Source organism: Ochotona curzoniae, unplaced genomic scaffold (genome assembly GCF_017591425.1).
Source record: "Ochotona curzoniae isolate NIBS_2020 unplaced genomic scaffold, NIBS_Ocur_1.0 scaffold_1852, whole genome shotgun sequence".
Taxonomy (NCBI): domain Eukaryota; kingdom Metazoa; phylum Chordata; class Mammalia; order Lagomorpha; family Ochotonidae; genus Ochotona; species Ochotona curzoniae.
This window is the reverse complement of record NW_024467087.1, coordinates 36,931,619-36,952,030: the sequence shown is the minus strand read 5'-3', so window position 1 is coordinate 36,952,030 and position 20,412 is coordinate 36,931,619. Positions and strand designations below refer to the sequence as shown.

At 42.5% G+C, this 20,412-nt stretch overlaps 1 protein-coding gene across 1 annotated transcript; it reads right to left on the bottom strand.

Moving 5' to 3' along the window:
- Window positions 1–1,588: 1,588 nt before the first annotated feature.
- XKRX (XK related X-linked) lies at window positions 1,589–16,680 on the bottom strand. Its single transcript, XM_040999908.1, has 3 exons — window positions 14,946–16,680; window positions 9,091–9,359; window positions 1,589–3,190 (listed from the first exon to the last, which is right to left on the bottom strand). The coding sequence occupies exons 1-3, from the start codon at window positions 15,278–15,280 to the stop codon at window positions 2,445–2,447; spliced, it is 1,350 nt and encodes a 449-aa protein (XP_040855842.1). The 5' UTR covers window positions 15,281–16,680; the 3' UTR covers window positions 1,589–2,444.
- Window positions 16,681–20,412: the final 3,732 nt, after the last annotated feature.

Sequence of the window (20,412 nt, the reverse complement as noted above, 5' to 3'; positions counted from 1 at the left end):
ATTATTGTTCCTTGATGTTCCCGGTCTTAATTAAGGGCATGTTGACCACTGGGGAGAAATTCCTGCTTCAATTCTAAAGAGGCAATGTGTTCTTTTGGACTTCTCATAGATTATTTATTTCAAACTCACCATGAAAACACCAACCAAACATCAGTGGGAGGTTTATATGACAACAATCTTAGTCTCTTCTTCATCATGTGAAAATGTAAGGCTGGAGTTGGATTTGAAAAAGGAAATCTCTGTTGCTCTAAATCAAGTTGCTACAGTCTCCCCCAATTTAATTATCCAATTCTTTACCTCCAAATAGCATTTGAAGTTGGGAAAACTGCTCTAGCCATGCCAAGGAAAAGCCTAATTCTGGTTAATAACCCCACTACTTAAAAGGAGCTCTCGCAACATCATGTCCTGGTATTGAATAAGAAATGGGAGTTGGCTAACGATATTCCAAGAGTAAAATTGATCAGGAAGTCTTAGGTCAGATTGTTTAGAACTTTCTGAAGCAATGTGGGGACCACAACTGGCACACATGACTAAGAGTTCTCATTTTCAAGCTCTGTGATGGGCAAGAATTATTCAGGTAAATTCTGAAATATTTGGTCCCAGCAGGTAGGGTTCATAATATTCTCAATTCGTTGGCTGCCATACAGGCATATGGGGGTGAGTCCCATCAAAACATCAACTTCAATGAGACACAGACATTGAAATATGTAAAAAAAAGGATACATGCACTCACCCACAGGGAAGTTATGAATGAGCAGTTGACAAACATTCGCTCTTTGTTAGAAAGTAAAATGGACCCGGTGTGATAGCGTAGTGGTTAAGTCCTCGCCTTGCACGTGCCGGGACCCCATATGGGCGCCGGTTCTAATCCTGGGGGCCCTGCTTCCCATCCAGCCACAAGCTCCAGCAGTTGTGGTCACTTGGGGAGTGAACCATCGGATGGAAGATCTTCCTCTCTGTCTCTCCTCTCTGTATATCCACCTTTCCCATAAAAATAAATAAATCTTTAAAAAAAGAAATAAAGTATGAAAAATTCTTTGGAGAAAAAAAGAACTGATGATGACTTAATGTGATCTGGTTTCCTTCCTCTGCCTTCACCTCAGGGTGTTGGGCACCCATCCTACTCCCAAATAGCATGAAAGAGATGTCCCAGCAATAATTTTCTCTCCCCTAGAAAGAAAACAGCAAAATAATAAGGGTAGTAGCAGACAATGAGCAGTCTTTATTTCCATCCATCAGAAACATTTCCAATTGCAGTTCAGCCTCTCTGAGGTCTACACCAAGTAGTATCATGGCAAGAGCACTGAAAAACTAAGTGGGGAGCCCAGCACGGTGGCCTAGTGGCTAAAGTCCTCGCCTTGAACGCTCCGGGATCCCATATGGGTAGCAGTTCTCATCCCAGATGCTCTAGTTCCCATCCAACTCCCTGCTTGTGGCCTGGGAAAGCAGTTGAGGATGGCCCAAAGCCTTGGGACCCTGCACCCAAGTGGGAGACCTGGAGGAAGTTCCTGGATCCTGGCTTGGGATTGACTGAGCTCCAGCTCTTGTGGCCACTTGGGGAGTGAATCATCGGACGGAAGATCTTCCTCTCTGTCTCTCCTCCTCTCTGTATATCTGACTTTGCAATAAAAATAAATAAATCTTTGAAAAAAAAAAAAAACGACGTGGGAATGAATCCCTGATAATGAGGCACTAAAAGGGAGATTTCACTCATCTGTTCAACTGGACAAGCTGGAGGTCCATGCAGGTCCCTGAAGGGGAAAATTTGTCCTTATGACACGAAGGAATCCTATTCTGTACTGCCTCCTCAGAGTATGCTTACCAAGGGCCATTGAAAAGAGAGGCCCTTGTAGAATGATCACCAGTAAAATCCTAATAGAGAGCTAACTCATTTAGGGAAACAACTGTTTTATTACTGAGTCTTCTTCTTAGCCAGTATTTCTCATTAGAATGAAAATACTTCACCCACACTAACAAATTGCAGGTTCCACATTAGTCACACTATTTCCTGGGATGCACCCATAGCCAGTAAACTGTCACATCCTCTGATCAGTCGTGATAAATTGTCATAGAATTCTAGGCCTTCTTCTTGATCTAGGGAAGCCAAGTAATGACTCAAGCATGTGAGCAGAGCTGGAAGGTCAAAGAGAGCCCAAGATGCTTGGAAGTAAGTTATCTGAATTGACCTGGGTAGAAAGGATTTCAGTGGTATTTCTGACACTTCCATCTAGGTCATGGTTACCCCTAGTATTCAAACATAGCAGTAAATCTGGAGAAAATCAAATAAAACCTCTTTTGGAGTTGCTCTTTCTTCACATAGACTTACCAACAAAAAACTAGAAAATGTGCTGGTGGGTGTTCACCCATGAGCCTCATTCTCTCCTTAAATTTCACAATTGCTATAGCAACTTCTATCCCATCCCCCAAATACTCAGAAGGTAGAATCAGACAACGTTTTGCCTTATTTCAGCTTCAAAGGATGGCTCTGAGTTCTCAGCCCTGTCCTGAGACTGCCGGTGGCAACAGACACAGTGGAGGTAATCTACAACGTTATGGGTGAACAGTGAGCGCAAAGGATGCAAGTATTGGAAGAAAAGGAGCATGAAGCCAATGGAAATGACATATGCAATAATGAGTTGCAAGGCAATCAAAGAATGGCAATAATTCAGTAACACTTTCACTCCCAAGAACTTAAAAACCAAGACCATGATCACATTCTCTACCAACCTCACACTATAGTGCAGAGCCATGTGACCCCAGTTCTGACCTTTGTCAACAAGATCTCTATCTGCCAACTTCAACTGCAAGGCTGACCAGCAAGAGAAGTTGATGCCAGCATAGAGGACAGTGACTGAAATTAGTACTACCAGAGTACCAACCCGGCTGAAGTTTTTTTCAATGTTATTGGGCATCTGGGCACCACTCCTCCAGAACTTAACCCAAGGCTCAAAAAGGATGATCAGAAAATTGAGCACTAAGAAGGGCACAGCCTTCAGTTTCAAAGTGGCTGAGAAGAGCACCAGGATCATGAGGCGGGAAGTGATCTCCAATGTCCTCCAGATGGTGATGCAGAGGACTTCTAGTGGTCCCAGGCGAATCTTGTAGTCATCATACTTGATCTGGATAGCCAACATATTGCAGAGGGTGGCCCCATAGGTGACAGATATCAGAGAGAAGACCATTAATACAACTGTAAAAAAAAAAAAAAAAAAAAAAGGCAATCAGTAAATGTTGGTGGTGACACCTGTACTGGAACCCAGAGGTCCCAAAACACAATATGTGGGAATATAGAGTCCCAGTTAAGGGTCAATACACTTATGGTCACAGCTATATAAACAAATAGCATGTACTTGAATAGGCATTGTTCCAAAGAAAATAGGCATGTAAAAAAAAAAAAGCCATACATCGTTAGTCATCAGGGAAATGTAAATCACAACCACAATGAGATATCATTTAATACCTGTTAGGATGCCTATTAGGGAAAACAGGTGTTTGGATAGGCATCTGGTACAGCATCTTAAATAACCTCCTAGGATGCCTGTAATCCACATTGAAGTGCCTAACTCAGTACTCCATTTCCAACCCAGCTTCCTGCTACTCCAGTGGGAGACCTGGATGGAGTTCCAGGATCCTGATTTGGCCTGGCCCAGTTTTGGTTGTTGCAGGCATTTGGGAAGTCAACCAGTAGACTAAATATCTTTCTGTTTGTGTCTTTCAGATAAAATGAAAATAAATAATAAAAAGGAAAATTAAGTGTTAGCAAGGATGTGGGGGAAAAATAGATCTCTGTATACCGCTGGTTGGGAATGTCAATTGCTTTAGCCATCACAGAAAACAGTATGGAAATTCTTTCAAAAACTAAGATTGGACTCTGTATAATGCAACAATCCCAATTCTGGGAAATAAAATCAGTATTCAAAGAGATAGTTGTACTGTTACATCATTGTAGCATTATTTACAATGATATGGAAATCAATTTATAATATATGGAAACAACCTAAGTGTTTGTAGATGAATGTGTGAAGGAAATGTACACACACATACACAAATATACAAGAAAATGTCATCGAACCACAAAATGAAATCTTCCCATTTGTAACATGGATGAACCTAGAAAACATTATGCTAATACAACATTGTGCTAAGTGAAATAAACCAAAAACAGAAAAACAAATACTGCATGGTCTCACTTACATGTGGAATGTAGAAAAGTAGGTCTCAGAAACAAGGTAAGCTAAATGGTTACTAGAGGCTAGGGATTGGGGTAAATAGAAAGATTTTGGTCAAAATGTATATACTGTAAATGATCAGATAAAGAAGTTTTAATATCTAATGTACAGCACTGTGATCATACTGAGAATGCATAATTAAATTTCTTTTAGATTTTATTTATTTGAAAGACAGAGTCACAGTTGAAAGAGAGAGAGAGAGAGAAGGGCTTCCTCACACTGCTTCACTCCTCAAAAGGCCACACTTGCAGGAACTGGGTTGGTCCAAAACCAGGAGCCTGGAGCTTCTTCCCAGTCTACTATGTGGGTACAGAATCCTAAGGATCTGGGCCATCTTCCACTGCTTTCCCATGCTATTAGCAGGGAACTGAATCAGAAATGGAGCAGCTGGAACTTGAGCCAGAATGCATACGGGATATAAAAGCTACAGGCTTAAAGGGTTATGCCATAGTGCTGACCCTGTAACTGAAATTTTCTAAGAAAGTAGATCATGCAATGAGGTGGACCTGGTCAGCCCATAGACCTTGCAAAGATTTTATCAACCCTGGTGCAGTGAAGCTGACATTGCAGAACTATCTAAATCACTCACATAAGACCCTCAGACATTCTTCCCTATACCAGGGTTTCTAAGGTCTCATCAAATGACCATCCCCTATTCCTGGATGCTTATGCAATTTGACAGTAACAAGCGGTTTCCTCCCCTTCTTCCCATTGCAGATACAGGAGGGGAAAAAAGAACTGAACTATTTATCTCACCCACAGGCTTCTACACCTTGACCTTCACCACCCTAATCCGAGGCCCACATGGATATACATCCCTCTCAACTATGTAATCATTTTTAAGATTTTTTAATAAATAAAGAAAAAAAGAAAGTAGAGGGCCTGTTGTATCCCATATGGATGCCAATCTGTTTCCTAGCTGCTCCATTTCCCATTCTGCTTCCTGTTTATGGCCTGGGAAAGTAGTGGAGGATGGCACAAAGCCTTAAGACCCTGTATACCCATGGGAGATCCAGAAGATGCTCCTGGTTCCTGGCTTCAGATTCACTCAGTTCTGGCCGTTGTCACCATTTGGGCATTTAGGGAATGAACCAGTGGATGCACAATCTTTCTCTGTCTCTCCATCTCTCTAAATCTTTTTTTTTTAATTTTAAAAGAAAAGAAAAGAAAAAAGAAAGTAGATCATAAGCATGTTTACTGCACAAGCATTCAAAAAATGGTAACTTTAAGAGATGATGGATGCATTAATTAGCTAGGTTGTGGTAATCATTTCGCAATGTGTGCATTTATTGAAATATATCATATAACCTAAATCTATACAACAAAGTGGCATTGCAAGGAGAATATGTAGAAAAGTAAAAAATACTTTGGTGTGTGTGAGAGAGAGAGAGAGAGAAAGAGGAAGACAGAGGGAAGAGAGACAGAGTTGGGGGTTCCATTAGATTTGGAATTTGCTTTCTACATTTCCTTACTCTTTAAATTTCCCTTAACACAATATGCTGTACTGCTTTCACAAGCACATAAATATATGACATCAACTTTTGAAAGAGTGGGTCTTAGAACTGACATGAACGGAGCCAGAGTTGGAGATCAAAGCCAGGATCAAACTAAGGCACTGGCATAAAAGATGTAGGCATCTCAGTTGCTAAGCCAAACTTAACTCCAAATTGTATACTTTATATGGGCAAGGGGCCAACGCCATGGTACAGTAGGCTAAGCTTCCACCTTGATCACTGATGGGAGCACCAGTTTGAGTCCTGTCTGCTCCATTTCCTTTCCAGTTCCTGGCTAATGGCCTAAATGCTTGGACCTGTGCACCTGCATAGCAGACACAGAGGAACCTCCTGGCTCCTGGCTTTGTCTTGGCCCACAGTGGGCTACTGCAGCCATTTGGGAAGTGATCCAGAGGATGGAAGATTCTCTCTCACTCTCTGTTCCACCCTCTTTTCTGTAACACTTTCAAATAAATAAATGAAAACTTCCATTTTTTTTTAAAAGAAAGAAATCCTTGCTTAAGCTGTGTAGGATCTTGTGGAAGTCATTACATATAGGTATGGTTCAGTTTCCCATTCATTTAGAGACTTTAGAGTTGCTTGTGTTTGCCATCAACATCAGTTAATCATCTCCATGCTTTAGTGTATTTTGGGAATCTCCAAACTTGCAGCAGAGTGGTTCCAAAATGTACATAACTTGTCTCCTAACCCATCGCATCCATAGCACTCTATGCTAGTCAAGAGAGCCAGAAGAGTCACAATGCTTCCCAACCTGCTTTCCTCAGTCTCAACTCTAGATCATACATATGACATTTCCATTCCTCCCTTCAGGAAAAAATAAAAGCTAGTGTTCTCAAGAAAAACATGAGGGCTCAAGGAAGCTCATTCAAAAGCAAAAAGGGACCATTCTGCTCCTACAAAAACACAGAATCTAGGGAAACCACAGCCATGTAGGTGTTAATGCAATCTGAAAGATGATAAGGAAACCCAAAAGGAAGTGCTGCTCTGGATCTGATATCTTTAGCTGAAAGTGGACAGCTAGCATCCCAAAGGCTGATGTGGGAGATGTTCATCATGGCAACTCTGAGCTTTCTAAATCCCTCCTGGACCCTTCTTTAAGAGCTGAGGCTCTTGAAAGAGCTGGGAACATCAGAGCTCACATCTAGCCAAGTGTGCCAGTGCTTTCCCTTAAATAAGAATTCATTTATTGCCAGTAGTTTATTAGAAGAAAACCTGATGTTTCCAATAAATACAAAGACATTTCCTATCTGTCTCCATTCAAATAGTCATATCACAAGAGATCAAAGTGCTATTATAGTTAGAAACATGGACTGTGGAGGCAGACTGCCTGGATTCCAATCTGATTTTTGCCATCTACTACTTGTGAGATCTTAATGGAATTTACTTGAGATTTCAGCGCCTCTGTTTTCTCATTTGTAAAATGACCACCCTCCGTTGCTTTTCTAAGCAAATTAACAGGGAACTGGTTCAGAAATGAAATACCAGTAACTTCAATCACTGCTTATATGGGATACTGGTGGTTGCAAGTGATGGCTTAACCTGCCATGTCACAGTGTTAGTCCCTTTACTAATCCTTTATTCCATTTTGCACAGACATTTTGAAGTATGCTTGTCTTTGAAAAAAATACATGCTGCTGACTAGAATGTTTCATACAGGTTTTTCTGGGTAAAAAATATACAAACACACAAGGATACTTCAAGTCATACACGAAAAATGGGATTAAGAGATTAGTTCATTTCTGACACAATTTTTTGAAATCCACATGTAAGTTTTCACAATACACATTTTCTATGACTTTTTTGAAGCACATTCATAGGTGTATCATTTGTATGTTTATGTCCTCATGTTACAAAGGTCTCAAAGGATTTATACTGAATAGTTGATAGATTATCTCTAGAGAGCAAGATGATGGTTCTTATTTTATCCGTCTTCTGTATGGCTTTCAACTTTAATCACTACTCTTTCTGGTTTTTATACTTTAAAAAAAAGACCAAAATAGTAATACATGGTTATGCTAAAAATTTTTAAATACATTAGGATTTAAAACAAGATGCAAAAATCTGCTGAATTCTCATTTCCATTCCTCCTGGGTAGTTTCTTCAATAACTTTCCAGGAATTTCAATGGCAAGTAAGTTGTGGATTAATCAGTTTGTATATATAATATTTTTCAGATTGTCTCCATACAACTAATTTAATTAGATGAACTGATGACTTGCAGTGTGGCTACTTTGACTAAAAAAGAAAAGCATCATAATTTATAGAGTGCTTTTCCCCTCAAACCACTAGCAATTCTACACCATGAAAAGCTGGAAGACCAGCAGAACTTCATGAAAATTCTCAGAGGAGTAAAAGGAGGCACACTTCCAGATTACGTTTATTTGTGACCCTTCCATTCAGGGTCAGCACCTAATGATAAGATGTGGTGGGGAGCTGTACTCACCTGTCCATCAGCCCCCGCCCTAACAGAGGCCTAAGCCAGCTGTTAAAGCTCATCAGCAGCATTGTATCTCAACTTTGGAAACACTGACTCACATTTTATCCTTTGCTGGAGGTCTTACTCATCTCAGGTTCACTCTTTTACAAGTGGGAAATTGAGGTAGTGACAGCTTTGTAACTTCCTCCAGAAATTTTAGCAAAGGTCAGAACTTAGACCATCAGCATTCAGTGCACACCTGTTTCTCTCCTCTGGCATTGGGAGAATTGATGAGGTTCCCCAATGTAGCAGATCAGAACCAACTGGGGAACCTTTAAGAGATACAGATTCCAGGCCTCCCCACATGCCATGGCTGATTCATGTCTAGGGAGGGGCTGTAATTTTATAAAAAAGCATGCCACATGATTTAGATGATTAGTAACATGTGGGAACCTCTTATTTAAAGACCATCATTCCTAGACAAACAAAACAACTAAGAACATAACTTAAATACTGTGGGCAAGGGAAAATATCCTACTGGCTGCATGTATTGCTAGCATCCTTTGGACCCACAGGGTGTGTGTCTGTGGCATATTTGGTCTAAGTGGTACCTCAGTTTAAGAAATGTGGCAGGTCTGTGATGTCTGACTCCCCAAGTTATTCAATGATATCCAATGGTATCCAATAGGACTTTTGACAGCAACTGAAATGTTCTATGTCTATGCTGTCTAATACAGAACTCATTAGTCCCATGAGCCAATTGAGTTCTTGCAATGTGGCTATTATGACTAAGGAAGTGGTGATTTTATATTATGTTAATTAAAATAGCCACATGAAGCTAGTGGCCAGTTTACTGGATGCCTTGAGTGTAGCCTTCTGAGACCCTTGGCGTAAGTGGAACACCCGCCCCGTTTTCCTGACCCCCCACTCACCTCTCCCCAGGGGGACCTCTGTAGAGATCAGAGTCACATAGAGCTGGTAGGTCAGCTGTGGCACTGAGCCCAGGAAAGCTTGAATCTGTGACATACGTTTGTAGGCATTGCGGTGCATAGCCAAGGTCCGGATGGAGTGGCCCACCTCCCATTCTATCAGCACCTCCTCGCCATCTATTAGCATCTTCTTTCGGGTGAGGCTGACATAAGGCTCCTCCTGCCCCTCCTTCTTGCACAGTGTGAGGTATTTAATCATGGCCTCCAAACATCTGCAGAAGCAAAGCATCATGGTAACTGTCTTGGAAGGGGAGGTTTAATGATAAGGGGGGAAAAATAACTTGGAGGTTATACTTCTAGCCATTCTCTCGCTTCTGTTCTGCTCATTTCTCATGAGTAAGAGGGTTGGCCAGGCCTTCTAAAAATTAGCTAAGCCTAGATCCTTTTTTGTTCAGTCATCAATGGACCTAAAAATACCATTTCAGAAGTATTTCCCTGAGAATGGAGGGAATGGTTTTGTCTCTCGAAGAACAAACCTGTAATAGGAAACTGCCTCCAACTCAAAGGTGTTAGTAAATACTGTGTTTAATAAAGAAGGTTCCTCAAAGCCTTTGTCTTAATAACACCTCAACTTTCTGAAGTAAAGCATCCCTTTATCAAAAGCATTTATCTCCACAATTGAAAATCATAGGGTATGCATATTCCAGTATTTCTCACCCCCTGCCCTGTCCCCTACCCTCACAAACACCTGTTTTTGCATCCCTTGACTTATTTAGAGACTACAATCTTTTCAACTTGATTCTTTACAAAGAGAAAAGCAATCTCTCGAGAGTCTATCCATCCTTAAAATTGTGAACTTCTGGGGATACCTCTCGTATCTCCCCAATGTTAATCAGAGGACTTCAGCTGTTCTGATGCAGTGAATAAATGAAAAGCAGCTAGAACATCTTGGTTTGGAAAAACCTGAGCTACCACTTCCCACTACTCACCCAAAAGTGAAAGAAAAATGTGGACATGACAAGAACAGAACAGTCACATCTGGGGTGGAAATTAAAACATCTACCCTGGTCAACTCAAAACAGGGAATGTGTTCATCTTGCTTATAACCTTATCACATGGTGGAAATTTGATAAACATTTGCAGAGTGAGTGAAAGACTGAGAAGGAAGAAAAGAATGCAGGATGAGAAGTGATGGAAGGAGGGATCATAACAGCTGTGTAATTTAACACACTAGAAAAGCTCCTCAGACAAGACTATGCTCTCTAGGCATAGGATCCCAAGAGAAAGGCACGGACAATGAGCTACAGCGCTCTGCCAGATCCCCTGGGATCACCTCCATCACCACTTGAAGCGTGCCTTAGAACTTGCTTTCTTAGAGACAAACTTAAATACCTGGGAGAGGAAGAGACAAGAGGAAAGAATAAAAAAGAGAAAAATGACATTTCTTCCTACTTGTGAAAAATGCAAAACTGCATTTTAAACAGAATAATTTAGATTTTTAGAAGACTTATTTGAAAGGCAGAGTGACAGAGAAAGAGGGTGGAGATAGCAAAATAGATGAGAAAGAGAGAGAGCTAGCGGGAGAGAGAAAGAGAGAGAGAATGAATCTTGTATCTACTGATTCATTCCCCAAATGGCTACAATGGCTACAACAGGCTCAGGTGAAGCAAGGAACTCCATCTGGGTCTTGCACATATGCGGCCAGACCCAGGTACTGGGGCTATCTTCTACTGCCTTGCCAGGAACATTAGCAAAAGTCTAGATTAAAAGTCAGCAGTTGGGGCCCAGTGCAGTAGCCTAACAGCTAAAGTCCTTCCCTTGACAGTGCCAGGGTCCCATATGGGCACCAGTTCGGATCCTGGCAGCTCCACTTCCCATCCAGCCCCCTGCTTGTGGCCTGGGAAAGCAGTCGAGGAAAACCCAAGGCCTTGGGACCCTGCACCCATGCGGGAGACCCAAAGAAGGCTCCTGGCTCCTGGATTCAGATTGGCACAGCTCCAGTCATTGTGGCTGCTTGAGGAGTGAATCAATAAACAGAACATCTTCCTCTCTGTTTCTTCTCTCTGTAAATCTGACTTTCCAATAAGATAAATAAATCTTTTTTAAAACGTCAGCAGCTGGGACTAGAACATGAGCTAAAATGGGATGCTGCTGTTACAGGCAGTGGCTTAAGTGCTGCAAGATTTTACAATGTTTTAAAAAGATTTACTTACTTTTATTTCAAAGGCAGAGTTACAGAGAGAGGGATTCCATTTGTTGATTCAGTCCCCAAATAGCCGTAACAGCCAGAGCTGAGCCAATCTAAAGTCAGAGACCACTTCTTGGTCTCCCAGACAGGTGAAGTGATCCAATCACTTGAACCATCCTCTGCTGCTATCCCAGGCCATTACCAGGGAGCTGGATTGGACATGGAGCAGCTAAGATTCAAACTGGCATGCATAAAGGATGCCAGCGCCACAGGCAAAGGCTTGACTTGCTATGCCCTGGAGCCAGTCCCAAGATTTCAGATTTTAACCCAAGCCCATAAATGCCATTGCTGTATAAAATACTGATGCACATTATGGTATAAAGTGTTCTGTTTGTGCTTCCATTCTTAAGGCTATTTATTCATTCAAGTAGTGGTGATTACCTTGTTTATAGGCTTCGGTAAATCAGAATATTTCCAGAGATATGCTTCCATTTCATGTAAGAGAGACAAACCCTACAAACATCTTCCTATGCCTACTAACACTGAGAAAGCGCTTACCTAAACTAAAGAATAACTGAAAATAAGCATAGGGGCCTGGAGCAATAGCCTAACGGCTAAAGTCCTCACCTTGAATGCTCCGGGATTCCATATGGGTGCCAGTTCATATCCCAGTGGCCCTGCTTCTCATCCAGGTCCCTGTTTGTGGCCTGGGAAAGCAGTCAAAGACAGCCCAAAGCCTTGGGACCCTTTACCCACATGGGAGACCCAGAAGAGGCTCTGGGCTCCTGGCTTCAAATTGGCTCAGCTCCAGCTATTGTGGCTGTTTGGGGAGAGAATCAACAGACAGGAGATCTGTCTCTCCTCCTCTTTGTATATCTGACTTTCCAACAAATCTAAATCTTTAAAAAAATGAAAATAAGCATATCAAAATTATAATTTGCAGTTTCAAATTAGTTTTTTTTTTTCTGCTAGAGCTTTAGTTGATTCGTGTTAGGAATGCTTTCTAATTGTTTCTGGGGAAACCTAACAACAGAAGTGAGAAACATGACTCAACATTCCATATATAGTGTACAAAGAGCCTGGGAAAAGCATGAGAAGTCAAAACTCAGGACTGGGTACTTCTTCTAAGTTTCCTCTTGAAGATTCTTAATCTGTTAATTCAATACATCACATTTGAAAAGAGGCAAAATAGTTTCCTTACTGCTCTAGTGACATATTTATATTTCTGGGTTCTAAGTTCAAGATGAGGTCTTACTCTTACAGCTTAACTTCAAAGCTTTAGAACTGGAAAGGAGTATTTGATCATCCACTCCAAAAACTGCATGGAATTGAGTCACACCTGACCAACACATGTGGTTTGACCCATCATGTGTTTTTTCTTCTAAGTCATCTGCTAAAGTTTTAAATTATAATATTTTATATTTTTATAAAAATAATCTTGGGGCCGGTGGAGTGGCTCAATAGCCTAATCCTCCACCCTGTGGCACTAACATCTTATATGGACACTGATTCATGCTGCTCCACTTCCCATCCAGCTCCCTGCCTGTGGCCTGGGAAAGCAGTGGAGGACGGCCCAGAGCTTTGGGATTCTGCACCGTGGGAGATCTGGAAGAGGCTCCTAGCTCCTGGATTCAGATAAGCTCAGCTCTGGTCATGCAACCATTTTGGAAGTGAAGCAACAGCTGGAAGACCTTCTCTCTCTGTGTCTCTCCTCCTTTAATGTAAACCTGATTTTCAAATAAAAATTTTTAAAAAATTAAATTTTCGTCTTAAGAACTTTTCTGGAAAGTAGGAGGATCTGGCAATACTTCTGAATTACAACATTGACACAATGGGCTGAGATTATTGAATGGTCATCTCCTTTGGGTAGGTCATAGTCATGGTACTCACTACTCATCATCATTTCCGTAACACTGAGATATTTTTGGCCTTCTATCCTCATATAAGAAGTGACTGTTTTTCTTTTCTTTTTTGTGTTTATCTTATTTTTGATGTTTTTACATAGTTGGGAAGGGTAGAGGTACAAGGGAATGTGTGAACATTTTTTTGTTTTGTTTTGGTTTGGTTTGGTTTTTTGTATTTGACCTATTTCACTCATTTGTGACACCTGCCTGATCTCTGCAAGTGTTTAACTCTCAGATCTATTTATTTCACAAAGAAGATAACTGAGATCCAAGACATCTTTAAGGGACTTCAGCAAGGCTACCCAGGTAGTCAATGACAGAGGAAGGACTAGATCACAGGTCACCTGAATTCCAGGTTGCTGTTTCTGTTCATATTCCAGATTTTCTCAAATGGGACCTATTCAACTCCTCCCCATTTTAAAATATAATCATTAAAAAATGAAGTAACCTAGGGTTGATGTTGTGGCATGGCACGTTAAGCTGCTGTTTGTGATGCCAGCATCTCACATAAGTACCAGTTCTAGTCCCAAATGCTTCACTTCCAATTCAGCTTATTGCTGATGTGCGTGGAAAGCAGCAAAAAGTGATGCTGCGTTCCCTGCCAACCATGCGGGGTGGAGTGCCAGATCCTGGCTTCAGTATGGCCCAGCTTCATCCATCGCAGCAATTTCAGAAATGAACCAATAGATGGAAGATCTCTGTCTCCCCCTCACTCTCTGTAGCTCCATCTTTTAAATAAATAAAATCTTTTACAAATAATAAATCCTAGAAAACCACAGGTTTACTGAGGTATAAGTGACAAAAATTATATGTACACCTGCAGATTAAAAAAAAAAGTTCCTAAGGAGGGAGGAGCTCCATCCTTAAGCAGTTTCAGTTTTTAGTTCTCTCCTGTTGAGTTATCTTCCCATCGTCATTACATCAACACTCTGACCTACATTCCTCAGCTGACTGCAGGTGTCTGTCTCTTGAATTAATGACAAACTTGATCCATTCCTTCCTCCTGATCTCATAAGTTTTGCAATGTGTCTCTACCTTGAAAATGTCAAATCATCCAGGTCACAATGTTAACACCGATACTATCTCCCTATGATTACACACATTCTTATTCCTTCAAGGCAATCTGCATGGGAACATTTGACACTATTATATGTGCTGCTATATCCATATGGTGTGATGGAGCACATTCCCCACATACCTTTAGTGCAGAAATATATTGAGAGACAAAAATACAAAAAGAAACTATATTGGGTTGGCAAGCCAGATTACCACACATAGCTTAAAATATTTTCCAGATGTCAAATAACACTGGGAAACTTGAAAATGGTATTTGCACTAGCCCAAGAAACTCAAAATAAGGCAACTGAACAGGGGATGGGATGGAAAGGGATGAAACAAGGAAGGAACTCATGTAAAAAGTTGGTCAAATTTAATCTGCAGCTGTGGCCGTGTGCACGAAATGACAACATCTGCGAGTTCCATACCACTTGTCACAGTCCAAACCAAGAGAGCAAATAGTAATGAAATTTTGTTGATGGTATCATCTGTAGTTGTAGAATGCAAATACATACCACATGTTCATCATGGTGGCATTTTAAAGATTTCAGATACTTTTTTATGGTAGACAAAGAAACCAAGAGTGGTGGGAATGGGCAAAACCATTTGATTAGAAGCACAAGTATATCTTTCAAATATTACTTTCACTTTTCTCTGGTCAACTGTGGGGTGGGGAGGAGAAGGGGAAATTTATAAAAAAAGACGCTCACCTGATAACAGGTCCCAAGAGGATTAGATGCATGAATAATGATAGTGGTTTATCTTTGGCCAGATCTCTGTGTACAAAAATGAGGGTCAGCTGGACCATAATAGATGAAAACATAAAGAAGGAAAAGGTGTATGCCATCCAGTAGGTTTCATTACTCTTTCGGTAAATTCTAACCATGTACAAGGCAGATGCTGCCTCCCCACAGTACAAAAAGGTGGAGAAGAGGATACCAAAAGGAAAGGTAAAACGGGGGTTGGCCCCACGCATCACATCTTCCTCCAGAGACGAAACCCTATCCACATTGGGCTCCTCAGGAATTTCATAAACTCTATCCATCGTCACTGTCCTTGGTGCTGTGGTCTGGGGTTCAACGCGCCCAGCCACCCATCCCCAAGAGAAGCTTGTAGCCACAACAGTTCAAGCCCAGCAAACACTGCTCTAAAAATTCCAATGCCAGCACGGAGACTCACTAGTTGGAGCAGAAAAGTCCTCTCTTCTAGACTCAAGTTCAACTTTGAGTCTGGGATGCAGAACCCAGGAGTACCACTTTGAACTTGACTCTTGATTGGCCCAAGATTCTAATCATCAACACACATGCTGTGAAACTGGAACAAGGCAAAGACAAACATCGCAGCGCCCAGCCTGGATCCCGGTTTCAGGTGCCTGGAGAGCCATGGGAAGAGTTGTTTCAGTAGCACCTCCTTTCGCAGGATCCTAGGCAGAGGATAGCCACCTGTCGGGCCGCGAACCCTTCGCAGCTTCTCGCAAGGAATCTCAAATCAACGGAGAACTAAATCCGGGCTGGAGAGCAGGGGCAGTCAGAGCGTCCAGTCAGAGATCAGCTCAGCGCCCAGGACTCCTAACTACTAGATTGTGGCTATCAGCTCGCCCACTCGCCGGCGTGGGTCGAGGGTTCTCAGGATGGCTCTTCCGTCCCCCAAGCCCCGCCCCCTAGACAGGTGGGCTGGGGGCAGGAGCAAAGCCACATCCCTAGCAAAGCCACGCAGTCTCGCAGTCTCGGAGGAGCTTGTAGTAGAGCGCGCTCCAGCGTGCCCCAGAATCAAGAAAAGGAGAGAGGGGCTTCACCACTGAGAAACTTCGCTTGGCAAGAGGCACAACGTGTGGAATGTCAACCCAGCCGGGCAGATGTCGCCAAACTCCTGGGAGCCTTCTGCTACCTGCCGTGGTTTCGCCCGACCTGTGGTTCCAGCCGCGACAGATTGGCGGCTTCAGAAACGAAGGGCGTGTGAGAAGGGAGGGACAGCTTGGGACCAAACGAAACCAGGTTTCAGGGCAGCAAGGAGAAGGATGCTGCTTATGGAGGGACACGACCACAAAGGACTTGGATCAGTCTTCAGAAACGCTGCTCACCACGACCCCCGTGTCCAGAAGAGAGCTATTGCTCTCCTCTTCCCCAATTTCTTCTTTCTCAGGCTCCCACTTCTACCCCGCCCTCACTAACTAGCTATGTGTCTCGCTCCCACACTCACTCAACCCACGCAGTAAGGCAGGTGTGTCTACCTTGGCCGCAGGGTTGCACTTCCCTAGGTCCTATTGCCCTCCAGATAATAGCATGCAGTGGGAGCCTAGGAGGCAACAGCTCTAGAGTTTTCTTCCCACGCAAGATTATATGCAGCAAAAGGAAGATAGAACAGGATAGAGATCAAGATTCAAGGTCAGCCCACTGTCACTGAAAGCCTTGGCTTCTCCATTTGGAAAATGAGGTCACGACCGAAGCTTTAGAATGAACTTTCACATCTTCAGCTGAAATGTTCTTAAATGCCAAATTTTAAGTAGATTGGCAAGGAGCCAGAAGAGCTGTTAGTAAAAGCTGAGAAGGATGTTTTAAGGAGTTCTGGCAACTGTCTGCATTCTTAAGAGCAATCCTCCCCCACCTCTATGAGCTTTTGTTTTCATGCTCTCATCCGCATCATTCTAAACTCCCCCAAAAACATGTGCCTCCCGGTAATAACAAACACAGCAGAGCCTACTGCCAATCTCCTTTTTGCTACAGGAAGTCAGTAAAAAGAATCTATGTGAGGTGTGGCCAAAATCTGCCACCACAATGATGATTTCAAGATAGACTGAGTCTTGTCATGATGTTGTTTTTCTGAGGTTCTCACAACTGCCATCTCCTTTCCCCGGGGCTGACTCAGAGAGTCAACATAGAAAGGCTGCTGTCTTCTGAAACAGACTCCCAGCTTTGTCCGCACCTGCACTTGCAGCTGCGCTAGGAGGATGAGCCTTCCTCCTTTCTGTTTCACCAGGGAAGTCAACAGTGGCAAGCATGATTTCAGAAATGTTGATTGCTCAGTGTTCAAGTGTACAGAGTCTCCCCCCTTAGTATATGGTGCAGAGCATCTCAGGGCCACTGTAGGGCTCTGTTTGTAAAATGCATCTCAGATAGGCTTGATCAACTCATCCCATTTCTCTCTCTCTCTTTTTAAAAAATGATTTATTTATTTTTATTGGAAAGTCAGATATACGGGGGGGGGGGAGAGAAAGAGAGAGAGGAAGATCTTCTGTCTGTTGATTCACTCCCTAAATGGCCAGAGCTGAGCCAATCTGCAACCAGAAACCAGGAGCTTGTTCCAGGTCTCCCACGTGGGTGCAGAGTCCCAAGGCTTTGGGCCGTCCTTGACTGCTTTCCCAGGCCACAAGCAGGGAGCTGAATGGGAAACAGGCCGCAGGGTTATGAACCAAAACTCATATGGGAGAGTGCAAGGCGAGGACTTTAGCTGCTAGGCTACTGCGTCAGTACCCATTCCATTTCTTTTTAAGGGAGTGAGTCAATCACCCCACTTGGGAGAGTGAAGCTCAGAATAATGTACAGTCCTGACATTGTTGTTTTAGCCATTCTTTCATTTCTCCACGTTCTTGTCACTCTTCTAATATGCAAACCCATGATGCCTTCCTAGTTTGTTTCAGAGTGACTGAGGTTCTCTGTACTCATTGTAATATATGTGTGCGCATATTTGTCTCTCCCACTTAAAAAAAATAAAGGAAAAAATAAAGAAATGTATTTATTTATTCCAAAGGCAAACTTACAGAAAGAGGGAGAAACAGATCTTCCATTCTTCCACTGGTTCATTTCTCAAATGACTACCACAGTCATCGTTGGGACAGGCCAAAGCCAGGAGCCTCAACCTCTATCTGAATCTCCCACGTGCATGTCAGGGGCCCTGGACCATCATCTTCCACTGCTTTCCCAGGTGCATTAACAGGGAGCTTGGTCCAAAGTGCAGCAGCCAGGACTTTGACTGGTGCTCGTCTGGGATTCTGACTTCATAGGTGGTGGCTTAACCTACTTTGCCACACCACTGACCCCTTCTCTCCAACTTTGTCACTCACATCACCCTACTATTCTGTAGTCCAGCAAATTTTCTCTTACTATAACCACCTTGTTCACCCCCGTTTTATGTGTCTTGTTGCTGCCATCTATGGTTCCTTTTACCCTCCCTCCTTTAGTCAAAATTCTAACCTTCGTCAAGGATCGGCTCAAGTACCACCTCCTCCAGGAAGCCTACTCTCACCCTGGTACCCCTCACTTTTGTCTTTATACTCCTCGCACCTATTCTTTTTAGAAGAGAATATAGTCTCTCAATTCTTTCTGTGTGTGCTCTGTCGCAACACAAGTGTAAATTTAAGGAGGGAAATTCAGTGAATGTTTACCATAATTCTTGTTGATGGCAATGGTGGTTAATAAAGGTTGATGAAACCTCCTCCCACATGCTTCCTGATGATGCCATTCAAAACTAGGACACACTCATCTCTACAAGCTGCAGCCACTGTAGCAGGGCATAAAAACCTTTGGCTGAATGAATACCACCTTTTTTAGCCATTCTGCTCGCAGAGCATGCCAGTCCCCATGATGTGTCCCTTTGCAGAATTCCCAGAGCATGTTCTCACTGATGCCAACATCTTAGCTTACAAATTACAAGTCACAATTGATTTTCAAGTGTATTAATTTCTTCTAACTTAATTATCATATGCTGAGGGCACAGCCCCTATTCCTACACTGCTATTAGATTTCTTCATAGCTGATGTAGATCTGTAAGTTTCCTACGATCTGATCTCCTTCACCCACCAGATTCTCTATTTCCAGCCTGAGGATTCTCCAGTGCTTTAGATAACTAAACCCCTGGGCTCCTATTTCCCCGTTCCTTTCCCTTGCTGGAAGAAGCTGGGAATTTTCCCTCTTCCCATCCAGGATTCTTGGCTCGTTCAGGCACTCTGTAATTTCCAGCTCATGACTCTTCTTAAGAGTAGACATGCTGAAAAATTGTGTCAGTCAGATTGAGGCCCTAGGAATGACTCCCAATATAAGCACTTAGCTCCTAGACTCCTCACCTAAGGGGCCACACCTGGGTTGCTCCCTGAACATGAGACAGTGTTGAAGGGCCAATTTCATTCTCTATGAGTTGTCAGAATTCTGCAAGGAAGGGGGGCACAGGTTCTGACCCCTTATCCACCCCCAACCCCCAATTCAGGAGGAAAAAGGAATGGTCTTTTAGAAAGCTCTTGGCAGCTATGAGCATGCTTCAAAACATCTGTGGAAAAATTAAAAGACAACTTAATTTTTATGCAAAAAGATTCATATGAAGAATGCTGTGAAAGCTCATGGAAACTTCATATTGTGGGGAAAAAAAAAACTAGACATGAGTTTAAAAGTTGTTTGCACCAAAATCAGTTTATTTTTTAATGCCAGTTTCCATGAACTTTTGGGAATAGCCATAAATCAGCATTTAGAACCCTACTGAACAAATATGTAATGCCTTCCTGATGTCAGCTAGGGGTTAGTACTAGCAAAAGTTGATGAGACTTGACAGTATTGCCTGGTTGCTCTTGCATTGCACAGCAGTCACCACCCCATCCTGCTCAAACCACTGCCCTTCTGGGTTGTGCCCCAACCTCCATTTCCATGTACTGCCTTACCACCCCTTTTCTGTGCAGGGGAAAACCACAACTTCTCCAATTCTGCCACTTAGAAAAAAACATCAACTAAAATATCAAATATAGTTGCAGGCTGTGTTTCTGTTGTGACCTTTATTCCATTAGAATGTCATAGTCACATTACTAGCCTGATACTCCCATCATACATCTGATACAAGGATATTGGAAACTGCCAGAAAAGGGCAAGGAAATGGGCAGTACTTGGGCCACGCAACCGCAAGCACCACCCTGTTAGACTATTGAATTAAGCTCCATCCAAGACACTAGCCATTAAGTCTCCAAACTTAAAGGGATAACCCTGAAACTTTTTTTAATAAAAAGATTTATTTATCTATTTGAAGGAGAGACAGAGAAAGAGAAGACAGCCAGGACCAGGCCAAAGCCAGAAGCTGAGAACTCCATATGGGTCTTCCAAGTGGGTGACAGGGTCGTAAGCACTTGGGCCATCTTCTGCAGCTTTCTCAAGTACATTAGTAAAGAGTTGGATCAGAAATGGAGCAGCTGGGACTCAAACC

Excerpts from the sequence above, each read along its gene's own strand:
- XKRX (XM_040999908.1), bottom strand. The coding sequence starts at position 15,280 with ATGGATAGAGTTTATGAAATTCCTGAGGAGCCCAATGTGGATAGGGTT. Across the intron at positions 9,360-14,945 it reads CTCTTGGGACCTGTTATCAG|ATGTTTGGAGGCCATGATTA; the intron begins GTGAGCGTCTTT and ends TTGCTTCTGCAG. Across the intron at positions 3,191-9,090 it reads AGAGGTCCCCCTGGGGAGAG|TTGTATTAATGGTCTTCTCT; the intron begins GTGAGTGGGGGG and ends TTTTTTTTACAG.